Raw genomic sequence first — 23415 nt, forward strand, 5'->3', positions numbered from 1 at the left:
TCCACAGCATAACTTCTAAACCATTAAAGATATCTTAATCAAACTTAAAGTATACCTGCATCACTCACAGAAGGTGTGCAGTTCACTTGAATTAGGTCTTGCATTGTGTGTCACAATATACAGAGTTATGGCCCTTTGTTTAATTTCAATACCAGAGTTTGTCCATGGCATAAGTTCTATGTTATGACTTCGATGCGGGGCCCTATACCAATTCATCCTTCTGTCCGTCACAATCAAACAAGGTATCAACAGACCAAAGGTCAAGGTCACTGGGTCAAAGGTCAAGGTCAAATTTTGTATCTTTACCCTAATGAACATTTTGTTATGACAGTATGAGGCAAAGTTGGTTGGAATTTAACAAGGAGTCAACTGACTTAAGGTCAATGTCACTGGGTCAATTTCAAGGTCAGATATTGTATCTTTTTACCGATGAACATTTTTTGTACGTATGTTATTATGAAGCAAAGTTGTTCAGAACTTCACACGGAGTCAACTGACCAAAGATCAAGGTTAGGGGTTCCAAAGGTTCAAGGTCAAGGTCAAGTTTTGTATTTTTCACTGATGAACATTTTGTTATGATATTATGAAGCAGAGTTGGTTGGAATTGAAGAATGAGTCAACTGACCAAACTAAAAGGTCAAAGGCAAAGTGGATCTCTTACTTTGATCCTGGCTCTTGATGGGGGAGGTATTTAAGGTGAAATAAAACATATCAAAGCTAGCAAATGAGTATTGCACCAGTATTTACATTTGTTAGCCCAGCAAATATGGAGGTGGAAGGAAACAAGACTCGCATCATAGTACATGTAAAATGTGTATTTTGCTTCCTTGCGAAGTCCAAATGTCAAACGTCAAGCTCAGCTATATTGGCAGATTGCTTCTTGATGATTATGGGGGATATATTGCCACAAGACGGGGCCCTTACTGACCTGTCAGTGTTCTAGTTTCACCTACGTTGACCAAACTTGCTTAAGTTTTAATGTATCTTGGTAAGTAGGAGTGTCAAATTCTAAATTCGGGTCTCGTGCCCCACTATATAAAGCGATATTGCCATTTCAGGCATTTGTTATTTTTTTTATACCAGTTTTTCTATTGGCTAATAAGGGGAGACATGTTTTTTGTGACAAAATTCTAGTTCATTCTTAGATTTCATGAGCATACATGTATGTAGGTTCCCTAGGCCCGATCCTTGGTTGTGAATTTTCCAATTTGAGACTGATAAATGAAATGACAGACAGGTGGCAATCTTAGATTTTGAGTTATCAAGTACCAGGGCATCATCTTCGAATGTGGTATGTAGGTTCCCTTTTGGTCCACATTGTATATGCACAACTTTTGGTACTGATGGACCAAAGAACAAATCAGAGGACATATGAGAAGGATAAAAAGATCCAACTGATGTTGAAATGTTAAAGGTCATACGATGTTGAGCGCCAAGATTGCTATGGGATCGCTATATATGATCTTGTTGAAGCTTTAAATTAGCACCCCTGGAACATTTCATGGCAAAATTGAGGGTAAAAGCGCAGTAACCCAATTTGTCTACAGCAGGTTTCATGAGAGGGAAAAACTGACCAATCACAGGCCGATACGCTCCTTTGAAGATCACAAAGGAGCGTCATACGTTATGTGACCTCGAGATTCTTTTGATGCGCATCGAAGGATCAAACTAGTCTTCTCGTTTTATCCACCAGGTATCACACATGAAACCTCCAATTTTGCCATGAAATGTTCCAGGGGTGATTGTAACCCATGGGAGTATTGAAGATGTGCTTAAGGAGCTTTCATTATCATAAAATTAATTAAAATATAAGCAGCTATTTAATACCAAGTGCACGTATATCAGTAATTAAAGATAATTGGAATTATAATGTTCTGGTGAAAGTCTTATCTGGAAGTGCATTAGGTTGGATCTGTCATGCAAAAAAAGTGCTGTCAGTTTTGGTAATGTATGTTAAAAAGATGCCATTTGAACCATCATATTTAACAGAAATCAGTATAAATTTTAGAACCGTTTCAGATATGAAAATTTATTGTATTGATTCTAATGAAATCAATTGAATGTTAAAAATCTTAGACTTACTTTTCATTTTGTATTGTGTTATTAATAAAAATATATGTTTCCTGGGGTTTTTCGGCTCCAAAAAAAAAAAGAGGATAGGTAGGTATACTTATAAGGAAACACATTTTATTTTATTTTTTCATTTTGTTTTATTTTCTGGTGAAGAAAATCTACTGATTACCTCTCTGAATGTTAAAAATATGTTATTTTTTAATAAAGTATGAAAGGCACCAAATATGTTTTTTGATTGATGTATAATAAATACACAAATGCATCAACAGTTTTTGTGTTGAGCAGGCTCCAACAACACATTTAAGTAAATTATTATTTGACTCACTTCAATGTTTATGGATCCAACCAACTGTAATTTACAGTAGTGCTACCACCAGTGTTACATTTCTAAATTATCCCTACAGCTGGACACTAGTTTTTAGTAATCCAAATTCCACTGATGGTCACCAGTGTTATGTTTTCTGTTCTCAATTTCCATTGCCTCCAGTTCAAATTAATTGAACAACAAAATAAGTATATTTATATTTACAAAACAAGTTTGTTAATCAGTTAAACTTTACAAGTCAATCTCTCCACTTCAAACTTAATTATCTCCAAACTGTAAAACTGCACGGATCTACAAACTACAGCTAATACTACTTTTATAACTAACTTCCTAATTCTCACTTTAACTCTAAACTTCCCTCTATATCTCTTGACCTCTTAACTTGGTCTCACGAACTCAACCTCCTTCCTCAAGACTCTTTCACTCAATTCCCCAACCCAACTTTCTTCTCCTCCTTCGACTCCCAAGCTGAACTACCTTATCATATCTACCCTTTATATTAGCAAAATCCCGCTACAATTGTTGATGATCCTGAAATCCTGGCCCTAAATCCTGCTTAATTTGACTATGTTGGTCAAAATCAGCTGGAGGCACAAACACCAACATCACAAACTGGATCCCCCCCCCCCTAGACTACAGACAGTCAGACTAATCTACAGATCCCAACCTATATCATAACCACAATTATTTGGCCTAAGATATATTTTTTAATGCTGTATTCAATAAATGTGAATTGTGAAAAACACAGTGAAAATCTGAAGATGAATCTGAAGTTACGACATGTTACAAATTCATTCTGTCCTCTATTCATTGCACGTTATTAAAAGTTCTGAGCAGGGAAGAGAAATAAATGTACCGGGTATTCTCTTTAATTCAAATGTGACTCAAGCTCTATGATTTCAACAGCCTTTAAAAAGGGTATCTTGGCCGAAGTTAGTCGATGTATGAGTAGAAATTTCCATATGAAGTCTTTGCAAACATCTTTCACTTAAATATTTTGAAGCAGAATCAATAATGGGCCTTTCATTATCGTCAACTGCATTTTGTGCTTCAGTGTTGCCTTCAACACCATATAACTCAAGTTCAGATTCCGTTGATATCTCATTAATTCCCACTGGATTTTGGAGTTGTCCCGACATCCAAAAAGTTTGTGGTGAAGATTTGGCTGTGCGCATCCGATGCAGCGACCATGCATCTTGCCAAATTTGCAATTTTGCATTAATTTTTGGTAGAAATGTGAAATGTAATGCAGCGATATGTAGTTCATTTAATGGATCCAAAACTTGTTCATCCTCCATATGATAAAAATAATTGGTAGTAGAATGACAACACACCGGAATACACATCCCTCCATAAACGTTCAATTCGTTGGTTATGCACACTCTTACCAGTTATCATACTTCCTCGCCCTGTTCCTCTCTTTGACAACATGTAGTCTGCAATCGATGAATTTTCCATGCCTTTGTCTGACCGAACCCGAAGGGGAAGGCCATATCTTTCAACGCCTTCTTGAAAACATAGCAACAATGTCTGTGATTTGTTGTTATCCAAGCAACGAAGGTACATAATTAGCCTGCTGAAACCATCTATACCTCCAGCAATAACAAAACTCCAACGAATGAGTTTGTGGTTTGTATCTATATGCCAAAGATGATTCGGTCCTTGTACATTGTATACCCTACGTTTCAGACACCCTTTCTTCCTTTCTTTCACACCTTCATCATCAATACGATGAATAGACTCCCTTAAACGCCACCGGGGTACACAGATTCCACTTTTTTATTATTTGTCCGAGAATATTTTCCCCGCAAAATGGAAAGTCTTTTATAAAGTTACCAATGCGTAAATCAAGTTCCTCATCATTAATATTTGAAAAGTCCAACTTCGAAATACCATTTCTTTGCATTCTTCTATACACAGTTCTTTCTGAAACCGACAATAGCTGTGCTATTTCTTTGACGGCAAATCCGTCACAGACAAGGTCCGAACAGAGACCTAAAGTAAAGGTCCCGTTAATTTAGGTCTATGGTCCGAAAGAAGATTTTCGGGGATATTAAATTCTGTATAGCTACAGTCATTCTCGGTTTTGTGTGAATGTTGATGAATATTGGCGTATTTTATACTCGCCGTTCGCAATTTTACCATATCCTCACGTCTGTTCACACCGAGCTGAATAAGTTCAACCGAAGAAAGCAAAGAAACGACACCGGGAAATATATGTTCCGATACAAATCGTTCGTACAACCCTTCCAATCCACATTTCACCAGAACTTCTCGAATATTACCACATTGTCTTTCCTCCATTTTTTGTTGAATCATAATCTGAGAAAACGCGCGAGAATTACGAACAACCACGACACGTCTTCCGAAAGATCTTAATAACACGAAACCGTGACTATGTAACATAATAAAATGATGACATGGCATACAATAGAGACCATATATCGTATAAAATGATAATGTGAAATATAAATTGGACCATATAACGTATATTTGGAATCAAACAGCATAGTTAACTGATAATATAACTGTCATTGTGGACTATATGAAATATTTTATTGACGATGTGACATAAAACCGTGATAAAACGACACCTTGAACTGACCATTTAACATAGATTTTGCACCAAATAGCTTGTACCGGGGACTATAAAACTCAATAACTTGACAATATAACGTAAATTGATGACCATATAACATATTAAATTGTCAATTAAACATAAATTCCTAACCATATAATGTAATAAGTGACAATATAACATATATTTGTAACCATATAACATAAAAAAAATTGACAATATTACGTAATATGGTGACCATATAATATAATAATTGGACAATATAATGTATGCTTGTGACCATATGCTATAATAAACTGACATTATAACATTAATTGGTGACCATATGCTATAATAAATTGACATTATAACATTAATTGGTGACCATATGATATCATAAATTGACATTATAACATTAATTGGTGACCATATGATATAATAAATTGACAATATAACATTAATTGGTGACCATATGCTATAATAAATTGACAATATAACATTAATTGGTGACCATATGCTATAATAAACTGACAATATAACATTAATTGGTGACCATATGCTATAATAAATTGACATTATAACATTAATTGGTGACCATATGCTATAATAAATTGACATTATAACATTAATTGGTGACCATATGATATAATAAATTGACAATATAACATTAATTGGTGACCATATGCTATAATAAATTGACAATATAACATTAATTGGTGACCATATGCTATAATAAACTGACATTATAACATTAATTGGTGACCATATGCTATAATAAATTGACATTATAACATTAATTGGTGACCATATGATATCATAAATTGACATTATAACATTAATTGGTGACCATATGATATAATAAATTGACAATATAACATTAATTGGTGACCATATGCTATAATAAATTGACATTATAACATTAATTTGTGACCATATGATATCATAAATTGACATTATAACATTAGTTGGTGACCATATGATATAATAAATTGACGATATAACATTAATTGGTGACCATATGCTATAATAAACTGACATTATAACATTAATTGATGACCATATGCTATAATAAATTGACATTATAACATTAATCGGTGACCATATGATATCATAAATTGACATTATAACATTAATTGTTGACCATTTAACATAACAATTTGACAATATAACATAAATTGATGACCATATAAAATAATAATTTGACAATTTAACATCAATAAGTGACCATTTAACATAACAATTTGACAATATAACATAAATTGATGACCATATAATATAATAATTTGACAACATAACATAATATGGTGACACTATAACATAATAATTTGACAACATAACATATGTTGGGGACCATATGGAATGCATATCTGTCTTTATGACATTGAATAGTAATAACGTAATATACTGTCTGTAGTTTTAAGGCAGCTCTGGCGTTCCATAGTAACTGTTGACAGAAGGGAGTCATGTTTTCCGCATGACTTGTAATGTGAAAAGAGGTAAGAATACGGGACCAGATAGAGTAGTTAGTGATGAGAAATTAAAATATCACTGAATCAATGAAAAGAAAACAAAATGCATATAAAACTAGCAAAACCAGTATAATTATTTAAGGTTAGAGTTCAGGAAAATTATTTTAGGGTTACTTCTAGATTTGTTGGTATGTCTGATTAGACCGAAGAGTCACAAGTACTTGGCTTTTTTAAAGTTATCCAAGGACCTTCCCCTAGCTTTATCTTTAAATACATCAGAATATTCTTATCGACAAAAATACCTAGATATTACATGAATTTCATTAAAAAAGAATAAATCTAAAATCCAACAGACTTATAACATACTGTTGTAGATTACTTTTATTTATTTCATCTTTGTATGCATATACGATGTGTAATAACGACATTATGATCGATTATTGGCACTGAATCAGAGCAAACACGACAAGCATGAAAAAACAAAATTGTGAAAATCGTTTGTGCAGTTTATACACAATGTAAAAAGTTGTAGACGCCTCCCATGTATCAGAGCATGTGTTCTATACGTGTTTCCATAGCGCAGAAGTCCCGACCTGGTCGTGCGTGTCCGATATACCTACTCACACGTCCCTCGATGTATAGAAGATGGCGGAGTCTCCACATCAAACTCGCTATCAGAGGTAAGTGTATGTACGCGTTGATGAGATCATGAGATGTCTGCATGGATATATATGTTATCAAATCATACACTGCCGAACATTCGCATCCCTATCGAAGTCACAAACATGCGACTCGCCACGATATATTACTAATCGACTCCCCACCTCAGCATTATCCCCATCACTCTCAAACGATCAATCATCTTTCCCTTCCCTACTCTCCTCAAACCAAAATCGCGCTCTGATATTTCCATCCAAACCAACCAACATCAACCGACTCGTCTGAAATCACTGTCAGTGACTCGCTCCACTTCTATTCCAATCACCACTACCAACTCGCCCAAAGTTTCCCATCCCTACATCAATCTTACTAAATATCTCCACTACCAACTCGCCCAAAGTTTCCCGTCTGTACCCCAAATTCAGTTTTTCACTTTCTATATAGCACCTCGTCCAGAAGGGGATATGTAGCAAAACGCTTGGTCCAAGTTTAAATATCGATTACAGTCGTCCCTCAGGGAGAGGGTACATGTATACGTTCACGTATGTATAATAAGGGAGGGGATAACTGTTGTATATTGAGAAAAGTTGTAAGAAATTGTTACATTTGTCAGTGTACAACAAAATAAAAGTGCACGTTTTGGGAGTTTGGATAAATTTTCTATAAAAATGCCACTCCCATGAATGGTTCGTCCATTTATGTATATACCATCAATGGGTGACATTTTTACCGAAATTATTTTCTTAACTTTTAAAACGTGTAAAATAACCATGAACACCTCAATATACATGTAGGTCAAAATATTTCTTGGACAAATGTCCATGTCCCTATGCTCGGCGTTACAGATGGTGTTCCCTGACGATAGCCTTCCTCTATAGCCGCAATGCCCTGATCGTCATCAGCGTCCTCGTCCTCATGGACTGTCTGTGTGTCCTCGGACAGATGATGGTCGAACTCCACGGCATGAGGAGTAAGTACAGACTTTACTGTATTACGTCTTAATTTATCTGGATTGATACTTCTGCGATGCTGCGCCTGTCGGTAAGTCGGGTTGGTGGTGTTTTGATTTGCACAGACTGCTCATAACTGGCTCGGTTTTGTAATTCACATAGTTTGTTCAGACGGTCAATCAAGTGAAAATGAAGACCCTTGCACAAGATACAACCTCTCAATTTAGCCTTTACACAATTAATTTAACCACTATACAGTAAATATCACCGCTATACAATAAATATAAACGCTATACAGTAAATATCACCGATATACAGTAAATATCACCGCTATACAGTAAATACAACCGTTATACTGTATATATTACCGCTATACAGTAAATATAACCGCTATACAGTAAATATCACCACTATACAGCAAATATTACCGCTTTAAAGTAAATATGACCACTGTACAGTGAATATTACCGCTATACAATAAATATAACCGATGTACAGTAAAAATAACCGATGTACAGTAAAAATAACCGATGTACAGTGAATATAACCGATGTACAGTGAATATAACCGCTATACAGTAAATATAACAGATGTACAGTGAATATAACCGATGTACAGTGAATATAACCGATGTACTGTGAATATAACCGCTATACAGTTAATATAACAGATGTAGTAAAAATAACCGCTATACAGTAAATATAGCCGCTGTTCTGTTAATATAGCCGTTCAACTTCCAGGGCATAATGTAAAATACAGTTGAACCTGATTTCATCGATATCTGACTTTAATGACATCCTGTAATATGTCTTGTTCCTGACTTAACCGATTCCCGACTTTAAACTTAGCTGTGAATAGGACGTTAAACGAAATTAAACCTGACTCTAAAGACAACGAATTATAAAGTAAAACAAGATTTTAATGACACCTGACTTAGGGACCTTCTGTATAACAACCAGGATTCCATGGATCCACTGCATTTCTTCTTAACTGCGGTTTTACTGACATACCGTTGCTTTCATTTCTGTATTTAACAACGGGGTCCGGTAAACAACGTTATCGGCAAACCTGTCTGAAATGCGTATGGTTTTGGTTTTAAAATTAAAAGAGCAGCTTTCCCTAATGATAATGTTAACGATTGTTATGGTAAGTTGATAAGTTCCATATATTGATTTGAGATATACCTGGATATCTAAGAGGCATGCGACATTGACATATTAAACTAAATCAGACAGGCCACGTGAATCTTCAAAAGTCTAAGAGTTAAACTACAAATACCTCGGTGATGAAATCGTCTCGTTTTTCAAACTTGATTTAATATACAATATTACATACAGAAAGATCGACCAGAGTTTGAATTTATTGACCGCATGAACTTTCATCTGAAGTTTAGGTTTTAAACTTTAATTATCATTTTCAGTAAATGTGAGTTGTGATGGCGGTAATATGAATTATATGATACAGGTACATGTATATGCATAGCATAAAACTGTATTTTAGATTATTTTAATTCTACATCTTTTATTTATAACACTACCTCATCATATATACATTATTTATACTACATGCCTGTAGTGGTCCATCAACTGATTTTGTTTCAGTTCGATTTGAACTTGAGGAGGATAACATTCAGCTGTTTGAAAATCACCTGGAAAAGGCCTCAGCCAACGGAACGTCCCTTGGCATAGGAAGTGTCAGTGACATCGTGCTCTTCTTGCGAAACAACATGGACGTCATTTTAAATGATCGCTGCTCTAGTTATTGTGATCGCCAACATTTAACTTCTGTTCTTGGTGATAAGAGCATAGCCAACGTTGATTTACAAGTACTTAGTGATGATCCCTCACCGACAAACCAGCCCTGTAGAGATGGCCTCACCCCGACAAACCAGCCCTGTAGAGATGACCTCTCCCCGACAAACCAGCCCTGTATTGCATCTAACCATTTATGGATCCAGTTTAATGAGGGAACCGAGGAACTATTTGTTGTCGGTGAAATAGATCTGAATTTCAAGCGTCTAGTGGAGCACGAATCGCACGGAAATTTGGCAGATATATACAGCGTCACCTCAACTATCAATATAGTTGGAATAATCATCGAAGCGGTGATGTTCGTGGAGGTGAGAATTTAGCTTATTCATCCACTCGTCCGTCATTTCGTCCGTCCGTCCGTCCGTACATATAATACGATTATTCAACAGTTGATTTTTCTTTCACCACTTCTACCTCACGTTTTAATTGTTAAAAAATAATCAGAAATATATCACGCAGTGTCATGTCACAGGTGTTTGACATACAACGTCACACTTTGTGTCAAGTTTTGTGACGTCACACGTTTTACTATTAGTACATGTACACCCTGCCTCACATCGAATTTTACACTGATTAGAGAAATAAAAGCGTGTGTGTTTGTGTGGAACAGTGGCGAAATATATATCATTAATAAAAGAGTGATGGGATAAGAGTGACCTCGTGATAACTGATTATAATGTTTATACAATATTGGGAATCAAAATTAAAACAACACTTACTAAAGCTGATTATTATGCTTGAGAAAACGCTCACCTCATTTTAGTCAAATTGACACCCGGTCAAGCACAGTGAGCACAGAACCTGCGATTGTTGTTGTTTGCTTGTATGTTTTTTTTAGCTCACCTGCCCGAAAAGCGGCCTGTTCTCCGTCGTCCGTCCGTCCGTCCGTCCACTTTTCCTTTAAAACACTACTAGTCCTGAACGGCCCAGTAGATTTATACTTAAGAGCTATGGCGGAAATCTGCCCATATTTCGGCATTTATGAAAACGGAAAAAAATATTAATCAGTAAATAATTTCTAGCAGCGAAAATGCATAGAATAGATATAAAACCAATTGAATATGAATTTTTGAACTGCTGAGATACAGTATTAGGTATTGTTCATATGATACTGCAAATATAGCCATATCCACTATATCTATGAAAATGATGGGTTTTCCAGACTTAAAAAAAAATACTTTCAACACTTTCCCATCCGAGGACAAACTTTTGAATAAGTTTTTTTTTATTCCGTGATGTACTATGCAAAAACAAATCGTATTCCGTAAAAGTGGTCCTCCTTTTGAAAGTGCTCAAAATAATGAAAAACAGGGATGAGTGCGTTTTTTAAACTGCGACTGGTGTTTCTTTGGTTAAAACAGTTTGTATTCCCATCTACGTCTATGTCTGATGTAGCCGAATGTGTAACACAGTTAACTTATGACCAGACGAAGTAAACGTGTAAGTTCGAATCCACGTTCAGGTTTGTGTTTTTTTATAAATATTTAGGCATGTGATCTTTTCCCTTAATTAATTGATAAAATATTTTTCAAATCAATAATATATTTTATTTATATCTAAATTACATACCAATTGTTTTATCTTCTATGGAATCATGCCTACAAATCACTGTACACGTGTACAGTACAGCTACGCTTTGTAGATAAGACATCATCTATGAATTGTTTTTCCCTCGAATTGGCACTAGTAATCTTATCTATTATTTAAACACAAACAAATGATGTTGAAATACCAAAACAAAATGTGCGATTGTTGCGTCAGAATAAATGAAGGCCAAACAAACAATATGAAGTGTTATTATCACAAATATATTATCAAAAATACTGGAAAATTCATCGTTGAGTATAGTTTCATTTGTTTGAAATGCAGGAAGACTGCAGCACAAAGTAAGGATCGCAATACACGTGTAATACATGCTATTCGAAAATTATATGTATTGTTTTGCCATTCATATGTTTAGAAAAAAAAAAATCAAGATGTGATTTTTGTAAGAAAGCAGGTAACGGCATGACGTAGGGAGTAGTAATGATAATTAAATCCTTTCAAATCGTGTTGGTAATAATTGTTCGATTGTTACATACAGCATATTATCTGTTTCAAATTCATGGAAATAACGCGAAATAAAAGCATTTTGTTGAGTCGATATCGTGAACGCATGCATTAATAGACATGACCTTGAATTCGGCTGTTTATATTAATCAATTCTTAGACACAGGATTCCGATAAAGCTACCTGTTTGAAAATACCTGAGGACGCGTCATAACAGTACACGGTGACACGCGCGCACTAGCGGTCTCAACTTTGGGGAAATAGGCATATCAACCCGCCATAGCTCTTTGGTCTGGAGCATCATTGGGCCAAGGGCACTCGATTTTGTCTAAACGATGAGTGTCGCCCCACTTTGGGCAGAGGGGTGGGCCAAACAGGGGAAATAGGGGTAAACCTTTAACATCCTTCTAATACCATAGGGATTAAGTGAGTTCATCCCAATTTGGTCGGGAGCATCTTTAGGCCAAGGGCACTCGGTTTTATATAAACGGTGGGTGTTGTCCCCCTTTGGGCAGAGGAGAGGGGCCCAAAAGGGGAAATAGAGGTTAAACTTTTAAAATCCTTCTTCTAGCGTAGGGATCAAGGGATTTTATTCTAATTTGGTCCGAAGCATTTCAAAGGGGACTCAATTTTGTGTAAACGTTGGGGGCAGAGGGTGGCGCCAAATAGGGAAAATGGAGGTTAACCTTGAATGTCCTTCATCTACCATAGGGATTAAGGGATTTTATCCTAATTAAGTCTGAAGCATCCTGAGGCCAATGGGTCTCAACTTTGTATAAACAGTGGTTGTGACACCCTTGGGGCAGAGGAGCGGAGCCAAATAGGGGAAATAGAGGTAAACCTTTAAAATCATTCTTCTGCTATAGGGATTAAAGGATTTCATCCCAATTTGGTTTAAAGGATCTTTGGACCAAGGGCACTTAGTTTTGTATAAACGGTGGGCGTGGCCCCCAGGGGGTGAGGCCCAATAGGGGAAATAGAGGTAAAACCTTTGAAATCCTTCTCCTACAAGAGGGATTCAAGATTTATCCCAATGTTGTCTCCATCAAGTTGTCTAGTAGTACCTGTTACTATTAGGATGTATTCATTAAAACAAGAGGACCACCAGGCCGCCATCTTTGATTTTGACATTTGAAGTTTGCTCTCGCTATATCCCCAGAAATACTGGATGGATCTTTCTGAAATTTCATATTTACATAAGTACCTACCAAGGAGTGCTAGCTCTTTACCTCATATCAATTACTTTAAACATATATCCAGGTGAGCGATACAGGTCCTCTGTGCCTCTTGTGGGTAGAAACGATTTCGGAAACGGGATTTGAAGGCTAGCAAATAGTATGGTGGACGGTTATATCAATTGAGTAGTGTGTCGGATGACGTGTGGGAGTGTGTGGGTTGGGACTACACTAATCAGTGTTGTCTTTGTGTCTTAGATACAATGGGCACTTAATCCCTGTCAGTGTATCTCTAAAGGTTAAAGGTCAGACAGAGTGATCATCTTAATATCTATTTTAAGTAAGAATGGTACGTAGGGGTAATGTTTTTACACATGCATAGAGCAAGACGACTTATTGGTTTTAGGACCATTTCCTATTTGTCTAGGTTTCGGTGAGAACAGTTTGCAGAGGAAGATATTTCTACAGAAGGAAATTCGAGGTAGGTAAAGCTTCCTATGCTCCTTTATTATCCCGTCGGCCTCGCAACGAAAGTTCGAGGGGATATAGGATTCCGCTCGTACGTACGTACATGTACATACGTAAGTAGACTGACTTACGTACGTATGTAACACTCTTTGTCGTCACTCTAGCGACTTCATTCCTCAACAGAATTTCATGAAACTTCAAACAAGTATGAAGTAGGACAATACCTTGAACAATTTTGCGTTTCGGATTTCTACGATTAAGGTCAAAGTCACTGTCATTATTTTCATAAACAAAATTGTCATCACTCTACCGACTTCATTCCTCAATAAAATTAAATGAAACTGATCAAAGTGTTCTTTAACAAGTTCACGTTTCAGGTTTCTATGTTGAAGGTCAAGGTCACTGTTACTATTTATAAAAAAAAAAGACTTTGTAAGCACTCAAGCGACTTCATATAACTAAACGGAATTTCATGAAATTTCATGCAAATGTTTGGTATGATACAGTAATGCCTTTGACAGATTAGCGTTTCCGGTTTCTATGTTAACGGTCAAGGTCAATGTCACTGTTACTATTTATAGAAGAAAAAAACCTTTGTCATCACTCTACCGATATCATTCCTCAACCAAATTTCATAAAAAAGCAAACAAGTGTGTAGTATGGCAATGCCTTGGACAAATTCGTGTCTCCGGTTTCTATGTTTAAGGTCAAGGTCACTTTTAATATTTTAAAAATTAACTGTTAATTAATTGTTATCGCTCTACCGACTTCATTCCTCAACAGAATTTCATGAAACTTGATACAGTGTTTAGTATGGCAATATCCTGAACAAGTTTGCGCTTCAGATTACTTTGTTAAAGGTCAAGGTCACTTTTGCTATTTTTAGAAAAAAAAAGTGTCATCGCTCTATCTACTTCATTCCTCAATGCAATTCCATGAATTTTCATACACGTTTTTGATATGACAATGCCTTGAACAAGTATGTGTTTCAGTTTACAGCGTTAAAGGTCAAGGTCACTTTTACTATGTTTACCAAAAACTTTGTTCTCGCTCTATCGACTTCTGTCCCCAACAGAATTTCACGAAACGATATGGCAATGCTTTGCACAAGTTCGCGATTCAGGATACTGCGTCAACGGTCTAGGTCACTTTTTCCTATTTTTAGGGAAAAAAACTTTGTCGTCGCTCTAGCAACTTCATTTCCTCTTACATATGTCACAATGTGTGAATGCGAGAGGATTTGTATTTCTTGTGATGCCTTGTTAGGATATCAATGGTATATTACCAGTCCCTCCGTCTGTCTTTACATAATTCATGTTGGACATTCTGCTCGTTTGTATATATTTGTATGGTTCCTATTTGATATGTAACAGTCTATCCTTGCTTTGCTGTTCTATCGTTAGCAATTTACATTTGGATATATGCCTATGTATGTGTAGCTAGAAGCTGTCCGCCCGTCCTTTTCCCATTGAAACTAACGAGCTGGTAGTTGTTTTACCATTATTATATATTTGATAACTAATGGCCTGTCCATTCGTCTTTTTGTCCTACAGGTGTTCGATACCATCATTGTAGTTGTGGTATTTTGGGTTGATATAGGGTTCCTCTGTGGCAACTGGAGCGAGAGGTCCACCGATGCTACAACCATCCTTATTCTACTGTTACCATGGAGATTCGTCCGTGTCATCTTTAGTACGTTGACCTTTACTATCACGGACACTGTCCAATCTGTATATTATATATACACAGATGATTCTACCTAGACGCACGCATCGTTTACATTTTAACGATTTATATTTACAATTTCCTATGTTTTCTATCAATAACGCTGTACAAATATGATATCAAAATTTAGAGTATCGACGTGACTTTATCACGTGACAGCGTAAAGCACATACAGTGACGTTTTGTGATGTCGCTGTTATACTTCTAGGAGAGATTTATAAACGTATCCAAATACCAATATGTTCTTTTCATAGGCCAAGTGCACTTCAAATAGATTTAGAAGATAAATTACATATCGATACCAATCATGAACTTTACAAGTAGATGTGAAGGTATAATGTATTAAGGGTTGGCTATACATGAACTCTTCTAGAATGAGTTACTGTTGGAATGGTCAATAACATTTTTATATACACTACACTTACCAGTTCATGTATAAACACATACATGGATTTGATATTTACACGTGACCGTACATGTTTGATGTTACAGACAATACATAACACGTGCATCTTCGTAACAGGTATGATCACCGCTATAACCAACAAACACCAAATACAGACGCAGCAGCTGAAGACTGATAAACGGTTGACTGATGAGAGGCTAGCCCACGCGCGAAGTCTCGTGCTGCAGATGGAAGTAAGTGTGTCAGTCAGTCAATTCTAACCTCTACATCAGGTTTTATTGTCAAAGAGTGTTTCAGTCATAGAAGTGTACAATTTTCTTTTTCAGAAAGATGCAGAATCGTTAACATTGCTTTGTAAGCGAAAGGGAGCAACCAGAACCGACATCGACTCTTGTTACTGTAAGTGTTACTGTAATTAGATTGCCGCCGAAACTACTTTATGTTTCTGTAAGTAAGATTTCCGTTTACATCAAATCATGTTTCTGTAAGTAAGATTGTCGCCAACATCATATCATGTTTCTATAAGTAAGAATGTTTCTGTATGTAAGATTGTCGCCAACATCAAATAATGTTTCTGTAAGTAAGATTGTCGCCAGCATCAAATCATGTTTCTATAAGTAAGAAGGTTTCTGTATGTAAGATTGTCGCCAACATCAAAACATGTTTCTGTAAGTAAGATTTCCGCCAACATCAAATCATCTTTCTGTAAGTAAGATTTATTGTCGCCAACATCAAATCATGTTTCTATAAGTAAGAATGTTTATGTAAGTAAGATTGTCACCAACATCAAATCATGTTTCAGTAAGTATGATTTTCGCAGATCTGTAAGCAGATCATGTTTCTTTACATAAGATTGTCACTTACATCAAGTCATGTTTCTGTAAGTAAGATTTCCGCCAACATCGAGTCATGTTTTTGTAACTAAGATATCCGCCAACATCAAATCATGTTTCTGTAAGTAAGATTGTCACTAACATCAAATCATGTTTCTGTAAGTAAGATTGTCACCAACATCAAATCATGTTTCTATAAGTAAGAATGTTTATGTAAGTAAGATTGTCACCATCATCAAATCATGTTTCAGTAAGTATGATTTTCGCAGATCTGTAAGCAGATCATGTTTCTTTACATAAGATTGTCACTAACATCAAATCATGTTTCTGTAAGTAAGATTGTCACATACATCAAATCATGTTTCGCTAAGTACAAGTAAGATTTTCGCAGATCTGTAAGCAGATCATGTTTCTTTACATAAGATTGTCAGTAACATCAAATCATGTTTCTATAAGTAAGATTGTCACATACATCAAATTATGTTTTTGTATGTAAGATTGTCACATACATCAAATCATGTTTCGCTAAGTACAAGTAAGATTTTCGCAGATCTGTAAGCAGATCATGTTTCTTTACATAAGATTGTCACTAACATCAAGTCATGTTTCTGTAAGTAAGATTTCCGCCAACATCAAAATATGTTTCTGTAAGTAAGATTGTCGCCAACATCAAATCATGTTTCTGTAAGTTAAATTGTCACCAACATCAAATCATGTTTCAGTAAGTACATGTAAGATTTTCGCAGATCTGTAAGCAGATCATGTTTCTTTACATAAGATTGTCACTAACATCAAGTCATGTTTCTGTTCATAAGATTTTCGCCAACAGCAGATCATGTTTCTGTCATAAGATTGTCACCAACATCAAATCATGTTTTTGTATGTAAGATTGTCACATACATCAAATAATGTTTCGCTAAGAACAAGTAAGATTTTCGCAGATCTGTAAGCAGATCATGTTTCTTTACATAAGATTGTCACTAACATCAAGTCATGTTTCTGTTCATAAGATTTTCGCCAACAGCAGATCATGTTTCTGTCATAAGATTGTCACCAACATCAAATCATGTTTTTGTATGTAAGATTGTCACATACATCAAATCATTTTTCAGGAAGTAAGATTACCGCCAATATCAAGTCATGTTTCTGTAAGTAAGATTTCCGCCAAAAGCAGATCGCGTTTCTGTTCATAAGATTGTCACTAACATCAAATCATGTTTTTGTATGTAAGATTGTCACATACATCAAATCATTTTTCAGTAAGTAAGATTACCGCCAATATCAAGTCATGTTTCTGTAAGTAAGATTTTCGCCAAAAGCAGATCGTGTTTCTGTTCATAAGATTGTCACTAACATCAAATCATGTTTTTGTATTGAAGATTGTCACATACATCAAATCATGTTTCTGTAAGTAAGATTACCGCCAATATCAAGTCATGTTTCTGTAAGTAAGATTTCCGCCAACATAAAATCACGTTTCTGTAAGTAAGATTACCGCCAACATCAAATCACGTTTCTGTAAGTAAAATTGTCACCAACATCAAAGTATGTTTCTGTATGTAAGATTTCTGCCAACATAAAATCACGTTTCTGTAAGTAAGATTTCCGCCAACATCAACGTTTGTTTCTGTATGTAAGATTTCCGCCAACATCAAAGTATGTTTCTGTATGTAAGATTTCCGCCAACATCAAATTATGTTTCGGTATGTAAGATTTCCGCCAATATAAAATCATGTTTCTATAAGTAAGATTTCCGCCAACATCAAATTATGTTTCGGTATGTAAGATTTCCGCCAATATCAAATCATATTTCTGTAAGTAAGATTACAACCAACATCAAATCATGTTTCTGTAAGTAAGATTTCTGCCAATATCAAATCATGTTTATATAAGTAAGATTTCAGCCAATATCAAATCATGTTTCTGTAAGTAAGATTACCGCCAATATCAAGTCATGTTTCTGTAAGTAAGATGTCTGCCAATATCAAATCATGTTCCAGTAAGTACGAATTACGCCAATATCAAATCATGTTTCTGTAAGTCAGATTTTTGCCAATATCAAATCATGTTTCAGTAAGTACGAATTACGCCAATATCAAATCATGTTTCTGTAAGTAAGATTACAACCAGCATCAAATCATGTTTCTGTAGGTAATATTTCTGCCAATATCAAATCATGTTTCCGTAAGTAAGATTACAACCAGCATCAAATCATGTTTCTGTATGAAAGATTTCCGCCAATATCAAATCATGTTTCTGTAAGTACGAATTACGCCAGCATCAAATCATCTTTCTGTAAGTAAGATTACAACCAGCATCAAATCATGTTTCTGTATGTAAGATTTCCGCCAATATCAAATCATGTTTCTGTATGTACGAATTACGCCAGCATCAAATCATCTTTCTGTAAGTAAGATTTCCGCCAATATCAAATCATGTTTTTGTAAGTACGAATTACGTCAATATCAAATCATGTTTCTGTAAGTAAGATTACAACCAGCATCAAATCATGTTTCTGTAGGTAATATTTCTGCCAATAACAAATCATGTTTCTGTAAGTAAGATGTCTGCCAATATCAAATCATGTTTCTGTTAGTACGAATTACGCCAGCATCAAATCATGTTTCTGTAAGTAAGATTACAACCAGCATAAAGTCATGTTTCTGTATGTAAGATTTCCGCCAATATCAAATCATGTTTCTGTAAGTACGAATTACGTCAATATCAAATCATGTTTCTGTAAGTAAGATTACAACCAGCATCAAATCATGTTTCTGTAGGTAATATTTCTGCCAATATCAAATCATGTTTCTGTAAGTAAGATGTCTGCCAATATCAAATTATGTTTCTGTTTATACGAATTACGCCAGCATCAAATCATGTTTCTGTATGTAAGATTTCTGCCAATATCAAATCATGTTTCTGTAAGTACGAATTACGTCAATATCAAATCATGTTTCTGTAAGTAATATTTCCGCTAAAACCGAATCATGTTTCTGAAAGTGAGATTTTCGCTGAAACCAAATCATGTTTCTGTAAGTCATATTTCCGCTAAAACCGAATCATGTTTCTGAAAGTGAGATTTTCGCTGAAACCAAATCATGTTTCTGTACATGTTTGGCTGTGCCAAACTAAAGCTAGGTTACTGTACTTAGTATCAGGGATCAACCGATGTTGTAAATACAAATGAGAGATCTGTGACAAACAAATCATATTCTTATCATCGTATTTACATGTCATATATAATAAATTTGTTGATGACTGAATGCCTAAGTAATCTATTTGTTAACAGGTAAGACAACTATTGCAGCGGTGTCCACGTTTGCATCTACAATGTTGCTGATTAGCGCTCCTGCTTTGAGCGAATCAAACTTCTACCACCAGGGGTCACGTGGTCATCTGTTCCGGAAGGTGTTTGGTGTAGCAGATGATGTTTTTCGTGAAGAGAACAATAACAACATAGCTACGCCTGAGGAAGTCGTGGAGTCTGACATCCCCCGGACCCTTCGACGCGCGGGTCCGAGGGTAGTGAATGTCACGCCCCCACATTCCTATCAATCTTTGGGGGAGCTTGGTCCTAGGGTAAGTGTGGTGGAGCCATGCCGGAGACTGCTCTCTGTTGACGAATCCAGCACAGCAGAACCATCCGAAACCGGGTCTCTAATATCAGAGGTAAGGTTTACAACCTCACATATTTACGTATGTGTATATGGTATGGTTCTAAATTCAGAATAGGCAACTAGAGATTCGCTGTGTATTAAGACTTGTGCAATATGAACGGAAATGCAATCTGTCCATAGCATGAGATTGGATTCTTGCTACGTTCAATTTATTCATCATTACATTTGTGACTTATTCCGTAAAGGGAACAGTACAAATTTTGTGAACACGTTCAAGGTAGTAAACTGACCAGCTTCATGGTATTGAATGGAACTTGTCACACTTCAGCCGACACTATCATGATTCGAGACGGAATATCTGTTATTTGTTCAGTAATCTGGTTCTTTGGCTTTTGAAACTGATGTTACCGAAATGTGGCTGCTCTGTTGTGAAATAATTTACAGAATCATCTGCCTATTCGAAAATGGAGCTATTGTTTCATTCAAGAACACCCCTACAGGTGGGAGATCGGAAAAGAAGCCAACTACTGTTACCCACTCGTGTATCGTAAGAGGCGACTAATGTTGGAACCACTGCAGTATTGGGGATTTGCTTTTGTTCCCTCTATCTGGGGACACAAAAGCGACCACAATGAATATGCTTCACCCATTGCAATATTGGGGATCTTTATCTTTCTTTCTACTTCTAACTAACTTTTATTTCCTAGCGCCTTGTTAGGCAACACCTCACTTTTGGCGTTTATGTTGAGCGTTTGCCCAGGTGAGGAACGCAATGGGTTCTGTCCCCATGCCGGGACATACCAAAGTCCTTAAAATATTAGTTGTCATTCCCTGTTTAACGTTCAGCATTTAGAGGAATGGCAACAACTGGTTGACCGGTTGTCAGTATAATGTGACCGGGAGGAATGCTGTGCTGGATACCTTTGGCATGGTATTTCAGCAAGTAGCACTATAAAGTCGGCATCAGATCCGCGCTATCACAAGGAGGCAAGTACACTAACATACCCTGTTTCCTGCATACACACGCAAGCACGCATACACTACACACATGGAGGCACGTCCTTAAATGACCTTAGCTGTTATAGGACGTGAAACAAAAATAAACCAAACCAAATAATTGAAAGAAATTGTTAAATGTCACCTGCTTGTGTCCTTATTTAGTACCGTAAGCGCAAACTATTTATTTAAATACATTGTAATCACACAAAAAAAACATCTTATGCATGTCTTTAGACTTGTAAAACAATGTTAAAACAAACTCATTTCAGATTATGAAATAAGAATATTTCATTGGGAAATTGCTGATAATACCGATATACTGCATGATACTGCAAAATGTTACTAAAACTTCACCTTGTTTCTATGGCAGTAGTTATTTTATGTCCCATACAGTCAATTGCTATTTTATGTTTCCTGTTGAATGTCTCTTTTAATCCTGTCACCACTGTATACCATAATGGACTCATCCAGAGCAATACATGGTAGAGTCTAATAAAGTTGCATAAGGGTGAAAGGGTTAAGCAAAACCTTGGACTTATCATATCCTCTAGATCTTTTCAACTAGTTCCGTTGGCTACCAATCGAAAATAGTGTCTGGCCCTGAATATATACCATACAGGTTTCTGTTATTACCTGCTGTTATTTTCTTACAAAAATATTACCAAATGTGTACTTACATATGTATGTTAATATGTCAATATACATTCCAAATATATACAAAAATAATCACTTATTCTACCATACGTGTGGCTTTATCTGTAGCTGAAACAGGCTAGGGAATATGCAACTTTGAGTGAAGCAAATAGAAATAACGTTCTGATTGGATACTAAAAAATTGTTACGCAATCTTATCTCCAACAAATATCTTTATTCGAGTCAGCCTTACTATTGTGTACTCCGTCATTTGATTCTATGGTTGGATATGTAGCTATGGTTACATGTTGTTGTTACAGAAAAGCGACCAACATGAAGAGGCGACGTATTTGTGATTGGTGGAGTAAGACCTCGTGGACACAAATCTTTGTAAATAACGGAAAAAGACCAAGTGCATGGCATCTGCATATGACGAGAAGGGACCTCAAGTTCATCGATTGCTTTTGTTTGTATTTTTCTCTTCAAATTTATTTTTGTAATAAACTTCATTTCAAAAACTTTATATATGACATATATGATTTAGCAGTCTAGATATTCTTTAATTTACAAAGCAGACATATTAATTCAGTCTTGTATAAAATCTTTAGTTTGGATTTGTTTTCAAAATATAATCTTAATGTGAATTGTAGCCTAAAGAAGAAAATAGGATTCTTTGTTGTGGTCAGATGAGGTGCTAACGAACGACGGAGGCAACGATTTGGTTTGGGTTTTAATTTGTTTAGCGTCCTTCAAACAGCTAAGGTCATTTAAGGACGTGCCCCCTATGAGTTGTGTATGGGTGCATGTGTGTATGTAGGTATGTGTGTTTGAAGCAGGGTACAAGTATGTCGGAGGCAAAGATTGATTCAACTTGATCTTCCTCTATTGGAGCTCTCGTTTTGATTCCGTGCATTTCAGGATACACTAAATTTTAATAAGAACATGAAGTTGTTTCTGCTCAAATGCAGGCACTTTTTATTTGATTCCAATAAGGGGAGATAATCATAAATACACTACTGGTAACGACTGCTGTATCCCATACTGACATTTGATGTTATGTGAACCTTGCAAGCGTCTGCATGACATGGAATGGGAGGTTTTAATCATGTGATTAAGGTTATGATTAAAACAAATAGGTTTCTTTAATCCAGCTGAAAGAAGCACTTTTCAGAGCGAATAAAACCTATATTGTAAACGAGTAAATCATTTTGAAATAAAACCAAAGTCATAATATTAATTCGTTTTAATGAAGAGACTATTAAACAATTATCTCCCTTATCACGTTTGAGTCGCCTCCTGTAGGTGGTCTCTTTAGACAGGTTTGACACTATTTCATAACTATGAAACAGAAAATACTTGTACTAGGTAAAACATGTTCTTCTCGATTTGTGTTTACCATATTATCGTTAATAGAAGACATATGACGTCACACAATTCTAAAGGTATGAAACCAGTTCGACGGTTTTTGCAACGAGTACGTCCAAGTCCGAGCGTATAGTCTGAACAAATCGGTTCCGATAAAATTCGCTTATGCCAATATGTCAACATTTTCCACAATATAAATCTAATAAGGCTTAAATATACACTGTAGTATCTTTCGTTCCTAGCTGACATTGTCACATGTATGTACCTTACTGCCGACGTATATTTTGCCTAGTTGTA

The 23415-nt window shown here is 35.8% G+C and overlaps 1 protein-coding gene across 3 annotated transcripts; it reads left to right on the forward strand.

Annotated features, from left to right (window-relative positions):
• Window positions 1-7024: 7024 nt before the first annotated feature.
• Window positions 7025-22276, forward strand: LOC110450122. Of its 3 annotated transcripts, none has more exons than XM_021497391.1 (9): window positions 7025-7104; window positions 7930-8054; window positions 9636-10153; window positions 13497-13550; window positions 15091-15229; window positions 15786-15901; window positions 15995-16067; window positions 19794-20173; window positions 22074-22276. In XM_021497391.1, the coding sequence occupies exons 1-9, from the start codon at window positions 7070-7072 to the stop codon at window positions 22107-22109; spliced, it is 1476 nt and encodes a 491-aa protein (XP_021353066.1). In that variant the 5' UTR covers window positions 7025-7069; the 3' UTR covers window positions 22110-22276. The 3 variants fall into 3 exon arrangements, with proteins under 3 accessions (XP_021353066.1, XP_021353068.1, XP_021353067.1); XM_021497392.1 differs by lacking the exon at window positions 7025-7104 and adding an exon at window positions 7550-7626; XM_021497393.1 differs by lacking the exon at window positions 13497-13550.
• The last annotated feature ends 1139 nt before the right edge of the window (window positions 22277-23415 follow it).

This window comes from Mizuhopecten yessoensis, unplaced genomic scaffold, assembly GCF_002113885.1.
Source record: "Mizuhopecten yessoensis strain PY_sf001 unplaced genomic scaffold, ASM211388v2 scaffold4999.3, whole genome shotgun sequence".
Classification (NCBI taxonomy): Eukaryota; Metazoa; Mollusca; class Bivalvia; order Pectinida; family Pectinidae; genus Mizuhopecten; species Mizuhopecten yessoensis.

Coding starts and splice junctions, on each gene's coding strand:
- LOC110450122 (XM_021497391.1), top strand. CDS start 7,070: ATGGCGGAGTCTCCACATCAAACTCGCTATCAGAG. Junction 10,154..13,496: donor AAGCGGTGATGTTCGTGGAG/GTGAGAATTTAG, acceptor CTATTTGTCTAG/GTTTCGGTGAGAACAGTTTG. Junction 13,551..15,090: donor TCTACAGAAGGAAATTCGAG/GTAGGTAAAGCT, acceptor TTTGTCCTACAG/GTGTTCGATACCATCATTGT.